Genomic DNA, 19,542 nt, shown 5'->3' with positions numbered 1-19,542 from the left:
CTCTCAAGTACCCAGATACTTGCACGTGGGGATGCCTGTAGGAAGGATGTTTGGGCCCAGAAAAACTCCCAGTTCCCTGGTGTCCATCCACGCATGTATCTCCACAGCTGATCCTTACCTCCGTCCTCCATTGTGATGAGCTTGAGGTATCTGACTGAAGTCAGCAATGTGCTCAGCTCTTGGCTTCTGAACTTCCAAGTGCATGTATTTGAAGGTGAAGTGGATGGCAGAGCACCATATCAGGGGAGTGTGGGTGTCTGGACACATACTAGACATAGAGAACGACAGCTGGCTCTTGGCATGACTTTAGGGTCTCATGAGGGGCAAGACCTTACACAAGTGCTTCTGGAGGGCATGCACTCAATGCCCTAATAACCTCCCGTAAGGCCCCATCTGCTAACGTCCATGACCGTGCACCATCTGGGACCAAGCCTCAGTTCAGGGGTTCTAAGGAATACCAAGCACCCAAGCACAGCTATTTCCAAGTGGAGACATTCCATTTGTATACTTCCTTCCATATCTGAGCTGGAACTGTCCTTCGTTGCTTGATGCATGGGGACAGAATTGCAACTTAATAGCTTGCACTTCTTAACGATAGTTATTTATTGTGATATGAAGCTGGCCCGAGGCCCTTTGGCATGTCTCCTGTGGCCTCCCTCTCACTTCCTGGCACAACACGTTCACAATGTCCCAAGCCGTTCTCTACCACTAAGAGCTGGCTTCAGCTATTTCTCTAGGATCCCCAACTCCTTTTAGAGAAAAAGCTTTTTCTTTTATCTAGCATTGTGTGGTGTCTGTCTCCTGCCTCCGTATTTTCGTTATCTATTTATGTGAGCCTTGACTTGCCCAAGTGACTTATTTAGGCATCAAAAGCATAAAGCTATCTCTGAGCAGAGCTATGATCCCACAGACATGTTACAGATGCTTTGCTGTGTAGTCCTTTCTAGTTTCTTCCTAACTGCTGAGTTATCTAGAAGCACATTTAAAAATTACTGAACTGGGGGAGATTCTCCACACTTTCTGCCACTCGTTCCTAGCTGTGGTCATGGAACAATATGATATGTGACTTTAAACCCGGTAAAGGACTGGAAACTCCTCACAGCCCTGAGCGCATTTGTCTGGATGACAGGATGCTCTGCTATCGTGGGGCAGATGTCCTATGGGTGTCAGAAAGGACCACGGTCGTCCCGCTGAGTTTTGCTGATTTTCTGTCAAAAATTAATTATGAAGACGGGGGAATTGAAACTTTCCAGCCAAAACTGTGGGTTCAAGAGACTAATGATGCAGGCGTAGGCAAGAACTGACAAATCACTCACACAGTGAAGGAGAGAGTGAACAGAGAGCTACACAATGAGGACGACTCTCCCCAGCTACACTCAGGACAGCGGAGCTACCGCTCTCTCGTAGAAATAATAATAAAAAAGATCCAATCAACAATCGTGACAAATGATTTTGTCATTCTTGAAAAAAGAAATACAATGGCCAAAAAAATATATTTTAAATGTTGGTAAGTTGGCTTACTTAATCATGCACTATAGTTCTTGGATGCTGTTCTATCTGATGTCTGAATACAGCATATCCTCTGTCTTGTCTTCCACCCCTGCTCGGTACTTCTGCCTGATCACGTTCATCAGCGGTGGTTTTCCCTGCTCTTTAAGGCATCTTCTCTTTTCTGTTTGCTGTTTTCAAGCTGTTTCCATGCTGACGTTCTTTTCCGAGCCGCTGGCTTCATCTCTGTCTTGACTCCATTACTTTCCCAGGTCATCTCTTTCTCCTTCTTCCTCTTTGAAGAAGTTATTTTTAGAAGCTGCCATTTGAATTCTATCCCCAGCTCGTCAACCATTTCAGTGTCACTGAGCTCATTGATGGAAGTTATGATCTCTCGGAAGTCTCATGTTTATCTTGCTCTTTTATGGTGTGTGTATGTGTGTGTGTGTGTTTCTGTGTTTCAACTTGCAACTGTTGTATTTGGTTATCTCTTCTGGATTTGGACATCTTCTCCATTAGCAACCAACACTGGAGGGATCACTATCCAGAGTCACTCAAAAGGGAGACAAGCACTTGGTGCCACATCAACACAAAACTCGTAAGAGCTAGAAACACACTCAAAATTGATCATTAATATAAAACATCAGCCAATACGTAACAGAAGGCCTCAGAACAGAAAACAGGCAAGACATAATGAACTACGGCATGAAGTCAAAATCTGGGGCAAATGGGGTAAATGAAGGAAATAAGAGCAGAGAAAAGAAATCATGAAGCAGAAGCAGACAGGAAACTAAGGTGGGCTGGAAAGGGGAAAGAGAGTGAGGTAAGAACCGGTTTCCTATGACAAAGAGTGAACAACCTTGACGAACTAGGGGGAGTGAACCAAAAGTTTTTAAACAATGAAGTCTGGGGCTGGCGGGATGGCCCCGTGGTTAAGAGTATCCACATAGTCTCTCACAACCATCTGCAACTGCAGTCCCAAGGGATCTGGCATGACACCCTCCTCCAGCCTCCATGGGTCCTGCACCTACACAATGTAGTCCATGCAGGCACAACTCTCCAGTCTCTGGCCTGTGTGCCACCCCCTGCTCCCTTCGGTGCTTCATGTGGTGCTGTGCTGACCCGACGTCCGCTTGGAGTTTTTCTAAGTTCTACCTCTGGCTTACAGTCACACTGCCACCCCACCCAGCACAGAACTCCAGGGAAATGGGCTGCTTAGCGCAGGCTTTAACATGGGGTGTCCTGTAGGACCACTTTGTAGGTTATCCCTTTCCAGAAGCTCCTATTCTGTCCCCCATCCTTCTGAAGGGGTCCCCGTCCCACAGGTTGAGGCTGTCCAGTGATGGATAGCCTACGAGCAGCAAATGGGTCATCTTTATGAATTTCTCTTGACTGTAGCTCTTGCAACCATACTGCCTTAGGGCCAGCAGCTTTAAAACACTGAATGGGCTCGGCTGCTTGGAATACTTGTGACGGTTCCAAGGTAGTCAGCCTTTAGGTGTTTCAACCCCGGAGCAGAGGCTTCAAGTACTCAGCGCCATCTCTACTCTTAGTCTTTTATTTCAGAAGGAAACACACTAATCTTCCTGTGCTTAGTGTTGTCAGCACAAATGAGATCACAGGGCAAGAGGCTCAGTTGCTGAGCTCAGGCTGGCCTGTGGGGACTGTCTTGATAGCCTTATTTATGTGGGAAGACCCACCTGGAAATGGGTGGCACCATCCCCTGGCTTTGGGCCCTGGACTGTATGGGTACAGGAAGCCAGCTGAAGAGCAAGCTTCCACTAACTCACTCTCTCCCTCTTGACTGTGGCTTCCTGACTGTTTCACGTTTCTACCTCAACTGCCCTGTAGCAACGAATTCTAACTTGGAATTGTAAGCTAAAATAGACCTTTTCTCCCCTAAGGTGTCCCGACCAATAGAATAAAACAAGGGTGGAACTTGGTACTGAGGAAGGTGGAGGCATTGCTGTGACCCACATAGCTTTTAAGGGCCTTTGTTCAAGGGAAGACTGTGGGGGTGTGTGTCCTGTTGGATTGGGGAAATGGTGGAACGCTGGACACAGGACTCAATAGCTCTGTGGGGGTGTGGAATGGTAATAGTGCCAGAAACATGAACAGCAGAGGTCTGGCTTACAAGGTCTCAATGGGAAACACAGCGTCCATCAGTAACTGGGCTGGTGGCCATCTGTGTGGTATTCTGGCCAAGAATCTGGCTTCATTCTGCTTGTATCCCGAGAACGTAAATGGAGTTGAACCTAAAGAAAACTGACTGGTTTGTTGGTAGAGGCAATTTTGAGAGAGGTGATGTTGGGCTGGTGCTGAAGCAGCAGCTGTAACTGTCAGAGATCAGCATCATGGCAGAGAAGCCTCCAGCACTTCCGTGGAACAAGAGAAGTGTTTCCTCAGAGTCAGCACAGCTTATCAGCTTTAGTCCAAGGAGGCAATCTCTCAAACCAGTAGCAGACCCTGGCAATATCGTGTCATCTGCAAGATCCTGGTTTTGAATGTAAAGAGCAAAGACTGAGGGAGTCACGAACAGCAGCTGAGGTCAGTTACCCTGTGGTAGATGTGAAGAGGCCCTGAGAAGCCACCACCTATAGCTGTGAAGGGGAAGCCTCAGTTAAAATGGAGACTCCAGAATATAGGAGATGGCGGGACCAAATGTCCACCAAGAGCCACAGATGTGAAGTGGGATCTGCCTGAGCCTGGGAGAGAAGCTCTGTGTGCTGAGACCACCGAGATGGAAAGATGGGGCTGCCATGTCCTGTGGAGCCCAGACTATACTTCCAGCCCCAGGCACTATTAAACCACTAGCAATGCAGTCATATCAAGTCACCTGACACAACTCTTTCCCATGCAGCCACACAGGCAAGGGCATGTGCAGCTGAAAGCCCTCTGCCTCGTTATCCTCACACTCACACCATGCTCCTCAGCACGGGATCACCTCACTCCATTCCTAGCCTCAGTTACTCACAAACTACATCACCAACCCTGGCAGGACACAGCTAGGTCCATCCCAATGTGCTATTAGAAACAGGAGCCATTCACAAAACTGTGTACTGTGTACCTGGTAGCAACACTGCTGGCTCGCTTTACTACCCTTATTCTCAACACTTTGACTTCTGAAGGCTTTTCTCAACTGTTACATTTTAACAGCACTTCCCAGGATTAAGTAAAAGGCCAATTTAAAAATATTTCCAAATGATTTTTAAAGTGCCAATAAAAGTCAATGAAAACAGGAATTAGGTAACCCACTACAAAGTCAGAGGTAAGACAGTTTCTTTTTAATTAAATTCTAGGGGAGGGGGTCAGAGGAAAAGGAGAGTGAATTTGATCTAAACAGGTTATAAGCGTGTATAAAATTCCCAAAAAATAAAAAGGAGAAAAGTTTTTAAACTTTAAGTATTTTTTGAGAAAAGGACAAACTTATAATGTGCCCACAGTTAAGACCAAGATATGAAATTTCTAGAGCCAGCTTTAGATGAAAGTTTACGAATTCAATTAAATATTTATTGAACAAATGCAGAATAAATGAACTAGGGCCGTTTTAACCTGAAGATACATTAACCACCTCAAATCTTCAAGGGCTGCCATACAAGAACAAAAATAGATGCATTCGGCATTTCTCCTCAGGATCTGGATGCGCAGCAGGCAGGAGGGCTGCAGTCCATCTCTCAGGTCAGGAGCTCCTTCAGCACAGCACACACTGCACTCTGCTCCCTCCCTTCTTCTCTAAGGAGGCATCAGAACTTGGAGTTTCCCCGAGAACACCTAAGTTGAGTTCTCACTGCAGACTGTCTGTCTCACGCAATGGATGCTTGCACACACTGGGAAAACAAATGGAGCATTGACAAGCTCCCCTCCAGGGTCCGCCACCACGCAGCTTTCTGATGCTACATCACTGCTTCCTTGTTCTGGGATAGGAGGAAGAGCACACTCTCCAGAGCGTGAGTGACAATGTGGGGAGGGCACCACCTGGGACAGTCCTCCTCAAATCCCAAGCACATCATTTCAGCTAGAGGCCAGCGGCACACAGGAGCGTGGTGTATGCTACAGCACCCTCTGCTACTTGAAGCAGGACAGCTTGTGTTCGGAGTCCAGTCCTTGACAGAAACTCGATGTGTAATACTGATGGCTCTAACCAAAGTGATCAATACAAATGAAAACTGCTCCAAGGACATTCAAAAGTGCCTGAGGAGAAAACTGTACAATGCGCTTCATCTTCTATGTGCATTTTATCACACCCAAAGGACACAGAGGTGCTCACCCTGTTCTGAACTCAGAATAAAACTCCATGTCTGTTTGCCAGTGACAGGGACTGAAGGTGGATCTTGAACTCAGAGTGGTCAATCAGTTTTCCAGGAAAGCCACATAATCGGTGAGCCGGGCGAGCTGCTGCTCATTGGGGATTGGCGGAACTGGGGCAGGCTCTGCATGACAAAGAGGGATAGACGCTTTAGAAGAGCATCCCCTGGCCACCAGCCTGTGGAGGTCTTTAACTTTCTTAGTGCACCCGATTTTACACAAAAATCACACCTGCCAGAGGCCTGGACAGTTCTCAACAGCAGGCATGAAGTCTCCATTTTAGCAGCCTGGTTGTGTCAGATAGACATGGTCGGGATAGCTGCTGATGCTGCAGCAGGCTATGTAAAGACTCAAACATGTCTGGTGTGCATCATCTCTTCAGACCCCAGCTCTGTCTGGACAGCCCCTACTTGGGGGACTTGAGTAACGAACCGTTCTAAAGTGCATCTCATGTGCCTGGTCCAACCAGAACATTGCACTAATGCTGGATTGGACACACCAGGCTGAGGAGGCCCTCAGAATACAGTCCAGAACCCAGAGACTCTCAAAGGAGGATAGGCAGGCTCTGTGGCTGGACATCAGGAGCCACCACTCCAGCTAAGCTGCAGGGGAGCCTACAGTTCCCTTCTTGTAGCCATGCGTATCACTACACATTACAGGACAGATCAGCAAACAATGCAACACTTAAAATGTCCACGTGAAAACATGTACCTGATAAGGGGATAAACCTGTTCAAGGAGACATCCAGGGTTCCTGAGGCTAAACAAAAGAAGAAAAAGACAGTTTCATACAAGCAAGAGAAGCCATGTCAAGGCCGTAACGCCTCACCCGCACAACAAACACTTGGTTCTCGAATGGAGATATGAATGTGTTCCTCTTTAAACACTTTAGCTGTTCAGTCTTCCTTATAACCTACAACTGTGGGGCTGAGCACTGACATCTGTCTAAACAGCAGATGCGCAGAGCAGGGGAAGGGAAGTAGGGTTGATGCAGGAGGATGGTGAGAAGGGCAGAACACCTGGCTCTGAAGACTGCAGAAAGGACACTCCTGTACATAGGATGAAGGAGCACACACAGGAATGAATATGGCTGGTCTCCTGAGGGTGAGCTGAAGGGGCAGGGCAGGGGACTGACCTGAAAGGAGAGCTAAGTGACTGATCTAGTCAGTCACAGGGGTTTCACGTAGGTGACCTTCAATGTCACTCTGCTCTCTTGTCAACTGTCCACTGCTTCCATGTCATGTGTCTGAGGTCCCACCTACCTGGCTTCCTGGGAAGAACCATTCTTGTGGTGGAGTCGGCCTGCCATCCTTGTTCCAACACGCCTGAAAGTGCAGAGTTCACAGTGATGGGAGAAGGGCACAAGCGCCGGCTGCATGACCCAGCCCTGCCTCTCTCAGCACGCTCAGGTCAGGTGCTGTGCAGTTACTAGAGGGTTACTACAGAGAACTTAGTTTAGGTATTCTGAAATATACCAAAAGCCTCTCTGGGGCCGATATAGTCCCTGACATACTTGGTCTTCTGTAGTAGTACCTGAGTAGTCTAATTCCAGACAGACACGAGAAAGTTCTATGATGGCCCTCACAGCATTCTATTAGTAATAATGACAGCAGGTGCATGCATGAGCCCCTGGGTTTAATGCCCCATCCCCAAACCAGCTGCCCACAAAATAGAACACTGCCACCCATAAACCTCCAGCACCCGCTGTCCCCGTGGAACACTCGTGGGGTTGGAGAACCAAAAGTGTCAATCACCATAAAACAATGCAACCAAGCACATGCAGTGTGCTACCACTGGGTTAAGAGTCTCAGCACATGGGTCTTTGTAAAGTTTTGAGGGGTAACCTGGACAACTTGGACAGTTGAGAAATGCTTTCTTAAGTAGCTGTGCAGATTCCACACAGCTGCTACAGGCATGCTCCTGGGCGTGATTACAGGTGCTACATAGAGGTTCGATGTGAGATGTGCTTTTTATCACTTCCTAAACAAACCCACCACCTAAAGTGCAAAACCATTCTTGTTCTAGAGTTCCAGAGCCAGAGTGAACCTATGGCTTATAGGATTTCTGTTCCCCTATAGCAACCAGCGAGCTCCAAGTACCTTTCACAGCCTCTTCCACAGGAAGTCCAACAAACGCTGCAAAATCATCTGCGATGATGGAGGTATAAGCTTGAGAGACCAGGGCAAAGGCGCGTCTCCTTGTTGCATCTATTGTGAAAGGGGAGGATTGGCAACAGGAAGGAAGTGAACAGGACTCTTAAACACAGCTCAGTCATCCAGGTTTTGTTTCCAGGCAAGCAGACCCTGCATGCCCAGAAGGTATGAGGGACCCCGATGACAGCACATATTTCTCACATCAGATTGTGTAGGGACAAAAGCTACAGACATAGAAACCAACACCTACAAGACTCCAGTCACAGGAAAGCAAACGTTCATGAATTTAAGGTATGAGCCTTTTAAATTTCCTTTGCTTTATTTCCCTTGCAAACACTAGAAGAAGGGAAATAAAAAGGGACACAGCCACTGTCCTCTCCGGAGGGTCTCCAATAAAGGACTCCCTCGGGGCAGGTGCACACACCTTACCCTAGCACCTGCTCCTAACTTCCAAGTGTGCATACTAAACACCAAGCCTGAAGGTCTGACTCTCAAGAGAAGGTGCTGCCAGCCCCCAGCACAAGAGTGCTCCCTGCAAACAGCCTTCTGCATTTCCCCGTGCTCATACACCCACATTAAGAAACTTCCTGAATGAGACAACTGCCCCATCCAACACAGCCAGTCTTCCTGGTCGGTGCCCTTTTGGTAATACAAGGGCTCCTCCAGAAGGCTGCCAACCGGATTAAGAAATATTCAGATTTTATAGTCCACAGTTGAGGGCTGAACACATTCCACTCTTGAGCTCTGGGCCCCACTGATTCATTGTCTGAAGCACGGCCCTTGAAGTATCCCTGTGAACATGGGCTTACTGACAGCACTGCTGAAACCAAATGGGGCATGCCCTCAGCCATAGGCTTTCTCACAGGTCTCAAACACTGCAGATACAATGGCTCTGTAAAGGTGCCTGCTACCAACCAAGCCTGGAGGCCTGAGTTTGTCCCCAGTGCCCATGTAAAGACGGAAGGAGAGAACCCTCCGACCCCTGCATGCACACCATGGTATGTGCAGTCACACACATGAACAACACGCTGACACTATGTTTCATTCCCTCATTTCCCACTGAGCCTGATGCCACCACTGTCCCTTGCTTGAGTTTACCAACCTCCAGCTGACCTTTAGAATGTCTCAGAGGTGCAGGGACTTCCCTATGACAGGTAGGCATTCAGTGGAAAAGCAAGGCAGCAGTGGCAGGAACACGCAGGCAGCACAGATCATGCACCAAACCTCACACCATCTAAAATCACTGTCTTACTCAAATATTTTGGTCAAATTTTTGGAGTAGAGAACAGACAGGACCCAAATGTGAATGGAGGAGAAGAGCAGCAGGTTGCAGAGAGGCAGGAGAGGTCTAACAGGCAGAAGCAGGCTGACAGTGGATGCTGACAGACAGTCTGCATTCTAGTGACAATCAGCAGCCACACCCTGGCTCCCCAACTTGCTCTAGCTGCCATCCCTCCACAGCCCTGTAATCAGTCCTGTTCTCCAGGCGCCAATCCCATCCCTCAGGCTCTGTGTGAGGAGTGGCTGCTGGAGCAAGTACTCCTCAGTGCTTTGCCAGCCCTTTCTGGCTTTCTGTAACAGCTCTCCCACACCAGGCTCTTCAGCCCAGATGTCTGATTTCCTAGTAGAACTGACTGGCCACATAGAACTCAAGTTGCTATCGTTTGAATACACTCTGCCCCAACAGGTGTGTGTCTTAACTCTTGGTCCCCAGCTCGTGGTGCTGTTTGGGGACGCTGTGGGACCTTCAAGAGTCAAGGCTGTGGTTGTTCTTAACTAGCAAGTTTATCATACACTGAGAAGCAAAACTTCAAACTCTGAACAATTTCAACCTGTTCTAAGACTGCCATTCCCAGGGTGGCATTTTACAGAGAAAAAGATGCATGTACCATTTAGGAATTGGAACCATTTCAGTCTCAAGAAAATCTTTATGCATAGAACAGAACAGTGTGTGAGGCAGGCAAGGCCAGCGTTTACACATGACCCTTCAATTTTGTCTTTTAACAAGCAAATGAAGGCCAGCAGGTGGATGCACCAGAATGAAAATTCAAGAGCCTGGCTCCAGAGACCAAGCTCCAGCAAGCTGGAAGCAGCTCTTAATTTCATAGGTGCAAGGTGGTACTAGAAAGAATAAAATACACATAAGAACACTTGCTAAATGAGTTAGGAGCTCCTACCCAAATCCTGCCAATGAGCTTGTAGTCCAACCTGGAGAAGGCAGCTTGCGTGTTCACCACATAGTTACCAGGCTGAAGCCAATCTGTCAATCCTACCTTCTGGTGACTCCCCCAGTGATGTTTCCTAGACAATCCTACTTCTGGTGACTTCCCTAGTGATGTTTCCTAGACTAGCTCTCAGGCTGCTCCAGGACATTCACATGGCCTCATTCCATACTCCCCCTTCCAACCCCACCTACCCTGAAATCCTGCTCATGTTTACTCACAGCAGCTGTCTCTGTTTTGTTGTGTACACTGTTGAATGCTGGTCCAGGTACTGCTGCTAAGAGCTGATTGGTGCAGCTCCCAGCAATCCTTACCCTCTGCTGCCTGGCACACCCATGTCCTTACCATGCTGAGAAGGACCAGCCCACTAACTTAAGGAATACCCACTAAAGGCAAGTGTTCACTACAGAAACGAGGTGACAGGAAGAACAACGTAAGAGCTCATTGTATGATGTGTGTGGTGGGCCCACAAAGAGTGTGTATGCATTCTGCTCTTACAGGACCAGAATCTGTTTCCTAGCTCCCATGCTGGGTGGCTCAGAAATGTCAGTGAGTCCACTCCTAGAGGATACAATGCTGCTTGCCTGGATTGGATCCCCTGAGCAATAAAAAGAACTCGAGTGACCCAGAAAGACCCAAAGCATGGCAACATGAGAAAGGAAGGCGGCAGGGGCAGAGCTATCATGTGTCAGGGCCACACCATGCCAGCCTCTAACCTTACACAACTGAGCCTCGAGGCTCCTTGACGGTTCCTTTTACAAGATGTATAGAGGGGACATAACAGTTATCAAAGACCAAGGTTGACAAAGTCCAAAGTCTAGTTGCTACTTTCAAATACACAGACAAAAAGTCTTGACCTGCAGATACCACGACCTTTCGATTATTGCCTGGTTTCATGTTAGCAGCAAAGAACACTTTCACAAGGCCACACGTGAAACACACCAGTAACCCAAAAAGGAAAGGGCAGTATGGACTACACAGCGAGACTCTGTCACAAACTTTCTGTTACCACAAAAGTAATAATGAAGAGGATAAAAGATACTGCCAATGAGCTAACTGCGACCTGGAATCCACAGCAACACCCTCTGCTCCTGGTCTATTCCCCAGAATGCCCAGTACTGAGACGAAGAATCACAATCAGCTTAGATCTAGCTCAAGTCTCAAAGGGAGTCCCAAATCAGAGCTGTCCAGTTTATCAGTACACGCTCCAAGGACAGCCTGAACGCAACATGACTTAACCACAAGGAAACACTACCTCTAAGGGCTTCCATGATTGGCTGCACAGTCTCTGACCACTGGTGGGCGTTGATGGTTGTATAGATCCCAGGGAAATCTCTTTGCCAGATTCGCTGTCCAACTGACCAAATTCCCCCAAGTTCAGAATTTGCCTGAAATAAAAATTGTTGTCTTTGAAAGCATTCACTGTAATTAATAATGATCATATCTTTAAAAATATCAGAAATGACAAAATTTGTTAGCTGTATCATTAAAATATACTCTATTCATTCATTTTAGGAGATGAAATTACTTTTCTGACAGGTGTATCCAGCGTGCAGGCCACAGGGCTAAGAACAGGTATAAACTGGGAACCCTTTTCTTCTAGGTAACTTGCATACCCAGTTCTAGACTATGAACTCTGCAGATGATAACACTGCTTTGCAATGTCCAGAGGTTGGCTCTGCCTGATTCTAAAATGCTGTGAGCAGTTATATTAACAATTTCTATAATTAATGTTTTTATTGCAACTACAAATGAAAGCATGAGAAAGTAAAATATACTTCAGAATGAAGACTTGGGATCAATTATTGTAGGCACTGCTGTTTAAATTTAAGACGCTAGCACTTCTCCATGGAAGAAAACTAGCAGAAAGCTGATTATCAAGGCCCTGTCAATTAGAGCCTACTTGCAGGGCTCCCACTCTTATCAGCTGAGCTGTTTCATTCTTATTGAGTGCAGCTCCCGTCTTACAAACAGAATGGAAAAGGAAGCAAGTGAAATAAATCTTACTTCCTTCTACCTGGCAAGACACTTTTCACAGGTTACTTCATTTATTTCATCTTCATCCCAAGTAAGACATCTAATTAAAACAGTGATCTTAATGCAGTGAATATCTGTGTAAACAATGCCAGTTTACAAATAGCTATCATTACAGCAAATCAAGTAGTCTGCTGAAATGCCTCAGCCCCTCAGCCCCCTCTGTACCGAACTGGCCAGTTCACATCAGCATGGCAGGCCTTGTGAAACCATCAGCACATGAACCATTCCATTAGAGAAACAGATGGTTTGGAACTTTAACCTTCACTTAACAACGGTTCCTGTGATATATATGGGAAAGAAAGAGGACTTGTAGGCTGTCATTTAAGTAAATGCCAGTATTCTAAAAGCAACAGGGGACACCGCAGGATTACTTACAGACTTTATAGCAGGTGGTATCCTCTTCCACAGATATCTTGCATTATTCCTGATTTACACAAAGATGAGTTACAAAATAGTCACCTCAGTCAATACATAAAATTACAGGCCGAAACACCAAAACAGGCCATGGCACAACTCAGTTTTATATGAATTTGTTGAGGAAAAGCAATTAAAAAAAAAAAAAAAAAAGGAGGACATGAAATAACCTTTTCCCAGGTTAATTAAAAAAATTTTTTTTAGGAGTTCTTTTTAAACTAACAATTCAGATCCTAAACCATAACAACACATTCAAACCACAGACTTACACACAACCACTCAGGTACAAACAATGTGTCCATTTCGAGGCTTTGGGTATCCCTCGCAATACAGGCATACACTGTGCTGTTATAATCTGGAGCCCTTCTCCTAGTGAGTCGTAAGACACACGATTATATGTATAATGAAGAAACTCAGTGTAGTTTCTGTAAAAATATCACAGTAGGTTTGGAACTGCACCAGGCCTCTATTCTCTAGCCCTCTCAAGCTCCTGCCTCCCACCCAGGAAGACTAATTCAAACATGTCTACCTCCCCTGGTTCTCCCAGTGTTCCTTCCCAGCCCCAGCTTTTTTGCTCCTACTGAGTACATATACAGTTGCTTTGGTTTTATTTGTTTGTTTGTTTAGATAGGGTTTCTCTGTGTAGCCCTGGCTGTACTGGAGCTGGACCTATAGACCAGACTGACCTCAAACTCAGAGATCTGCCTGCCTCTGGCTCCCAAGTGGGAGGATTAAAGGTGTGCGCCACCACCCAGTTTCTGAGTAAATATAAGTAAAAAGAAAAAAAAAACATGATTTTTTTTTTAAACTCCATTGGTTCTTGATGCTAATTTCTCACAAGAACTTACCATGTTTTTAGGTGTATGTAAGACATACACGACAAGAAAAATATCGAGCTTATTTATTCTTAATTATGACAAAAAGGGAAACAGATATAACAGGATTACAGTAAAAGACACCTATCTGCTGCATGTACTCCTGCATCATCTCAAGGAAGCTTTTCGTTTTAGGTAAAAGGTGCTACTTACATGTCGTTCTGGAGCAAGTACAAAGCTAGAAGCTGACCGTACACTGGCGGTGTGGCAATTCCTCCAGGAGCCTAGAGAGCGAAAAAAGAGGGGAAAGCCTCACTTCCTAATACACTTTCAGAAAAGAGAAAATGAAAACTTAAAAAGTAAGTTTTCCAGCACTACTATAGATGCAGAAAAATGCTTAGGGAAGTATCAAAGGTTAAAACCTGAGTTTAGATCTGTTGTGAGCTGTCATTTATCTGCAGTTGGATATCAGTTTCTTTCCATAGTCACAAATATGTAAGTGACATTACCTCGGAAGGTCAGGTCTCAAATTAAAAAAAAGGGGGGGGGGACTACTTCCAACAGGTTCTTAATGCACTATTTTTCTGGCCGTTATCTTAAAAGCTTAAGTAAGCTTAAGACAGAAGACTACCAAAAGGTAGTTATAGAGGCCTGTCTCTCTTCAATCTTTATTCATTCAGCAAGGTCTGCTAAAGGCTCATCCGCAAGCTGCTGCTGTCTCCTTTAGTCCGTGAGCCCCCGCCCTCCCTTTTTTTTTTCCTTTTTCTTTCTTTTTTATTTTTATTTTTTATTTTTGGGGTTTTCATAGTTCAAGCTGGCTTCGAATTCACCGGCAATCCTCTCGCCTCCGCCTGACGTGTGCCCACCGGAGTCCTGTGCCACTGCGCCCAGCCTATTTAGCGAACTTAACTTAACGTTACAAATGGAAGCAGCATCTCTTGATGAACCCGGAGTGTGCGCCCCGCAGGCCGCGGCCCGGCCCGTTACCCTGGAAACGGCGCCCACCCGACCGCCCCACCCTGCGGCGCTACCTCGAGTTCCTGGTTCTCGCACTGATCCAACAGCTTTCTGAAACTGAAGGCGTTGTCCGCCATCACCGCCACTGGCATCTTCCCGGCCGCTCTCGCCGCCACCACCTCTGCCAGACCAAAGCACAAGCTGGCCCTCGGGGCGTCGCGCCCGCGATGAGGTAAAGGAGCTGCCTCTCAGTACGCATGGGCGAGCGTGTCGTCACTTCCCGAGCGACGCCGTAGCGGAATACAAGGGCGGCGAGCGCTCTGCCCCAACGTCTCGGTGCTCTGGAGGACCCGCCCCAGGCTAGGACGAACCGGCTTTCTGAGTCAGAGCCCTGCGATCCGGAAGGGTTCGGCTGCGGCTCGGATTATCCGCACGGGGAAATGATAACGGGACTACATTTTTCCACAACCAAAGTTGCCGTGGGAGAACAGTAAAACCGTTGGACCTCCACGTGTTTCGAGAGCGCTGAACTGTACTTCTTCTAAGCTAAAGTGTTACATACAAGTCCAAGAAACTCCAAACCTGAAACTCTTCTTGGTTTGGGTTATGCACACACCCCTCTTCTAACAATTCACTTAGCAGCCTGACTCTCACCTACACCTACTATGCGCACGCGCACGCGCACACACACACACACACACACACACACACACACACACACCTTTTTCTGAAAAAAAAAAAAAAAAAATCACCTAGCAATTGTCAGCAAACCAGGACCCCTGTTCACAACCTGCATGGAACTGCATGCAGACAAACCCTCTCCAAGTAATGGGATAAGTTTCTTCGCTCTCTGCGGACCATCGAACAGATTCTATTCAGTAATAATCCAGTTAGGTGCATTATGAGGCCAGGAGGTCTGATCTAGCCTGAATTGGTTTTAGGTGCCTGCCCAGGAGGGTGAACCATGTCTTCTAAGTGAATTTGCTGAGAGAAACTCCTATTTACTGTCTTCTGCCTGTGCGTGCTTGTGAACGCTTTTGATTAAAATCAAATACATTTTAATAATAAAATTATTTAATAAAATTCAATAATTTTACATATTGAGACATGCACAATAGAAAAGGGAGGTAACATAACTAAATTGTTTTTTCTGTTTTTGTTTTGTTTTTGGTGTGTGTGTGTGTGTGTGTGTGTGTTTTGGTTTTTCGAGACAGGGTTTCTCTGTATGGCCCTGGCTGTCCTGGAACTCACCCTGTAGACCAGGCTGGCCTCTGCCTCCCAAGTGCTTGGATTAAAGGCTTGTGCCACCACTGTCCGGCAAAATTTTTCAATCAAAACAGAATGCAGTGCTCCTTAGCAATAAGACTCCTCTCAAAGCTCATAAAAACCCCAAACAGTAATTGGGGCTCTAGAGTATGCTGGCTCATGTGGCCAGCGGTCACTCTTGACAGCATATTTCTTTCTGATCTGTAGTATGGCTTTGCTTTTGCATAAAGTTTCCTTGCTACTTTGCAAACCTGGGTGCCTGAATTTCAGTTCTGGGCATGAGAGGTAAAAACACCCAGCCAGACCCTAGTCAGTGCTCAGACACAGCAAGCAATGGTCCGGACACCACACCTGCCCCCTGCTGTCTTCTCTGGCAGAACTGGAGACTGGAACACAGGCCTCGTGCATAGTTTTAGCACTGAGCTGTGCCCCCGGGTCTCCTTTTACTTACTGGTAGACAAGGTCTTACTAAGTAGCCCAGGCTGGCCTTGAACTTTTGGAAAAGCTCCAAACCTAACTCTCACTTCTCTCTCTGCCTGCCTCAGGCTCAGCAGACCAGCACAGTGTTATCACCTGTGTACCTGTGTACATCTCATGTGCGCGTGCACACATACACACATACACAGACACACACAGACACACCAGAGACACACACAGAGACACACAGACACACATACACACAGACACACACAGACACACACAGACACACACACACACACACACACACACACACACACAAGGTGAGTGAAGTCTTTCTAGCCTGGGCCAGTGGTGTGCCCGACCTTTCCTGGTCTCCTGATAAGCAAGTCCCCCTTCACTATTCCCTGCCCAACGTCTTTTCTTTGAAGCACACACCATACCTTTTTGTTCTTCTGCTCAAACGCATGTGAACAAAAGTTCCCATAAAGAAGCTATCCCTTACAGACTAATTGACTGACTGATTAACGTTTCAGGGGTTGGGAAGAGGTTGGGGGGTTGCAGGTTCATAGTATAATGGTACTTTATCCTGGCCTGTCTTCTGTTCCCTTGACAGCTAGCCCTTGCCCAGGTGTGTCTGACCTAATAGCCTTCTGACTGTTGAGCGAAACCATTTGAAATATCGTAACTCTATGGGCTCCTCCCTCCTTGGAACTGTGTACACATTGCTTACTCAATTATGCTGTGACTCACTTTCCTCCTGTGATATGGAGGCCTGCTGACCCTGTGCCATTTTTTCCCCCAGGAAGTTTTATGCTTGGAGTATGGAAGTCAACATTGGCATATAAAAGCAAGGAGCCTGGAAACCCCCTTCCCCACAAGGTTGACATACAGCAGAGTCCTGGCCAGCAGAATGTATGCACAGTCTGTGGTTAATGCACACTGAGCCTTTGACCTTTCTCCAGCTCTGCCCCACTTCATCTCTCAGAAGTGCATTTTTGCCTTACTGAACTCTCTCTTCTACTGTTCCTATCCACATGTCTCTGTCTATATCCTTGTTTAGGGACTTAAGAACCTAGAAATCTCTGGGAGTGCCCAGCAGACCCCATATTTGCCTATAACACTGGTGTACTGAATGCTATATGGAAAGGCAGTAGACATTCTTATGACAGATTTCCCTCAACTTGTGTGTGCTCTGTTTTCTTAATGTTCATCACTGGTAAAGCCCACATTTTAGATAAACATATTAAACAGTTGAAGACAGTAACAGCCAATGCTGATGATTTCAGTGTAATAGAGATTCCTGTTTAGAAACAATTATGTTTAAAGTTCTAGTTATAAAGATTAGGGGATGGAGAGATGGCTTGGCAGTAAAAGCACATGGTTCTCTTGAAAAGGACCTGAGTTTAGTTCCTACCACCCACTTCAGGAAGCTCGAAAAGCAATTGCCTATAACGCCAGCTCTGGAATCCATCACCTCCGAACTCCAAGAGTGCTGGTGCCCCTGCACACACACACACACACACACTCAATAATAATAAATAGTTTTAAATAAGATATAAAGATTTTTTAAAAGAGTTAAATATTTTCCAAGTCCTTAAGGAATTGCCATTACGTTGTAATTCTGATCTTTAAAAATCCACCAGAGAGTTCATGTGTTCGTTTAGGTCCCACCTGCGCACTCTTGGGGGCTGTTGGAAGCTTTAGGAGGTGGGAACTGGTGGTGGGATCTTGGAGTCACTGGGAGCATTTCTTTGAAGGGGATAGTGAGACAACAGCCCCTCCTCCCTTTCTCTGTTTCACTCCTGGCCATGAGGGGAGTTACATTGCTCCATCACAAGATACCATGAGCATATGCTTCCAGAGGCCAAAAAGACTATGCATCCAAATATGCCTTCTCTCATTATGAGATGCTTATCTCAGCTCTTTTATTATCACGATGGAAGTCACACTAACACACAGCATCAGCTAGGGGAGCACGTGGCTACCATAACCAGAGGGATGCGAAGAGATAAAGTAGCAGGGCTCTATCTACAGCTGCAAAGAAGAAGTGGGCTCTGATTACGTCATTTAGAGATCATGTACATAAAGCTGAGGACCAGGATTTAAAAGATCAGTATGTGGTGATGATCTCCCAGTCTGGTTGAGGCTATGAAAAAAGTGTGGGCCCCTGAGGATGCAGGTCTGGATGGTAGCCATGGCCCCCAAGTCTTCCAAGTACAGAGCCATCTCTACTTCCTCCAGCTCTTCTCACAGGGAGGTGTGGTCACTAGAAGGCTAAAAACCTTATCAGGGTAGCTGATTCAGAGCTCTGCACTTTTTACCACTTGATCTATTTCAAAAATCTGCTCCATTCTGCTCCATTCTGGAGTGATTGAAAATGCATGAGACCCTGGAAGAAGAGATCTTCCACAGGCTCCCATACCACGACAGATCTCTATTTGCTTCAGGACCAGAGTTACCTCATCTGTTCCTGATGCCATGTGCCAGGTGTGATCTCAAAGGAAGGCAGAAGGAACAGTCAGCGAGTGGCTGGCTCTCTGCCACAGCTCTTCTGTCCCCTCTGTCCTCAGATGACTCCATCCTGTCATGACAACAGGAAGCAGGGGATGCCTGGGCTGGGAGTCTGAGGACAATATGTGGAAAGAACCATTTATGGGAGTGTCAGCAGGATGCTGGACAACTGTAGGAGACACACCCCAGAACTAGTCAGAGTGTGACACCACGACCACTCTACACTGTTCAGGGGGTGGTCTGCTTCTGGGAGGGGAGCAGCAGGCACCTCTGGAACTGTCCTCAGATCATTACTAATGACAACTGGTTCTAAGGAGTCTCAGTCCAAGGAAATGATCTTAAAGGGATAGAGCCAAGAAGAAAAATCTATTGAAAAAAAAACTCCATTAAAACATGACAAGATGACTGGCATTGGAGCCATAAACTGTGTGTGTGTGTGTGTGTGTGTGTGTGAGAGAGAGAGAGAGAGAGAGAGAGAGAGAGAGAAGAATTAGGAGTCTTCTTTCCTATCACCTCTCAAACAAGTGGATCAGTATCTCCTCAGGAAGGTTGGATGCAATTCTAAACCTAATAGACAGCCTTTCAGGTAAATATGAGAGTTTGGAAGCTCCTTCCTCCCCCAGTTCTTTTTCACTAGACAAAGGAGAGAGGGGGAGGACCTTGAGGCTCCCCAGCATCCCTTCTTAGCTTGCTTGTGGGGCAACTGTGTCATCCAGCAGGAAAACTGAGGTGACTGGAGGCTGACACTCTAGCGCCAAGCCCTTGCAGATGGCACATAGACATTTGTTCCTGTCAGGGACCCCTCCTGTAGGAGCAGGGAGATGGAAAGCTGCCAGCAGATACTGAGTTTCCATGAAAACGAGTCCCATCGGGCAGGGAGGTCAGGCATCATTCAGAGCTGCTGCACAGGATACTGACAAAGGAAGGGGAAGGCCCAGTTACTGTTCTAATGCTG

General features: G+C 46.6%; 1 protein-coding gene across 2 annotated transcripts; it reads right to left on the bottom strand.

The window, feature by feature from the left end:
* Window positions 1-4,750: 4,750 nt before the first annotated feature.
* Window positions 4,751-15,132, bottom strand: Cops8 (COP9 signalosome subunit 8). Of its 2 annotated transcripts, none has more exons than XM_006529064.3 (8): window positions 14,541-15,132; window positions 13,647-13,694; window positions 12,580-12,628; window positions 11,423-11,555; window positions 7,892-7,999; window positions 7,055-7,117; window positions 6,505-6,552; window positions 4,751-5,918 (listed from the first exon to the last, which is right to left on the bottom strand). In XM_006529064.3, coding segments are annotated over exons 1-8 (531 nt in total). In that variant the 5' UTR covers window positions 14,543-15,132; the 3' UTR covers window positions 4,751-5,838. The 2 variants fall into 2 exon arrangements, with proteins under 2 accessions (XP_006529127.1, NP_598566.3); NM_133805.3 differs by having other exon boundaries at window positions 13,647-13,717; window positions 14,465-14,667.
* Between the last annotated feature and the right edge of the window lie 4,410 nt (window positions 15,133-19,542).

Source organism: Mus musculus, chromosome 1, assembly GCF_000001635.26.
Source record: "Mus musculus strain C57BL/6J chromosome 1, GRCm38.p6 C57BL/6J".
NCBI classification, from domain to species: Eukaryota; Metazoa; Chordata; class Mammalia; order Rodentia; family Muridae; genus Mus; species Mus musculus.
Note: the sequence above shows the minus strand (reverse complement) of the source record. Positions and strands in the feature narration are given on the sequence as shown.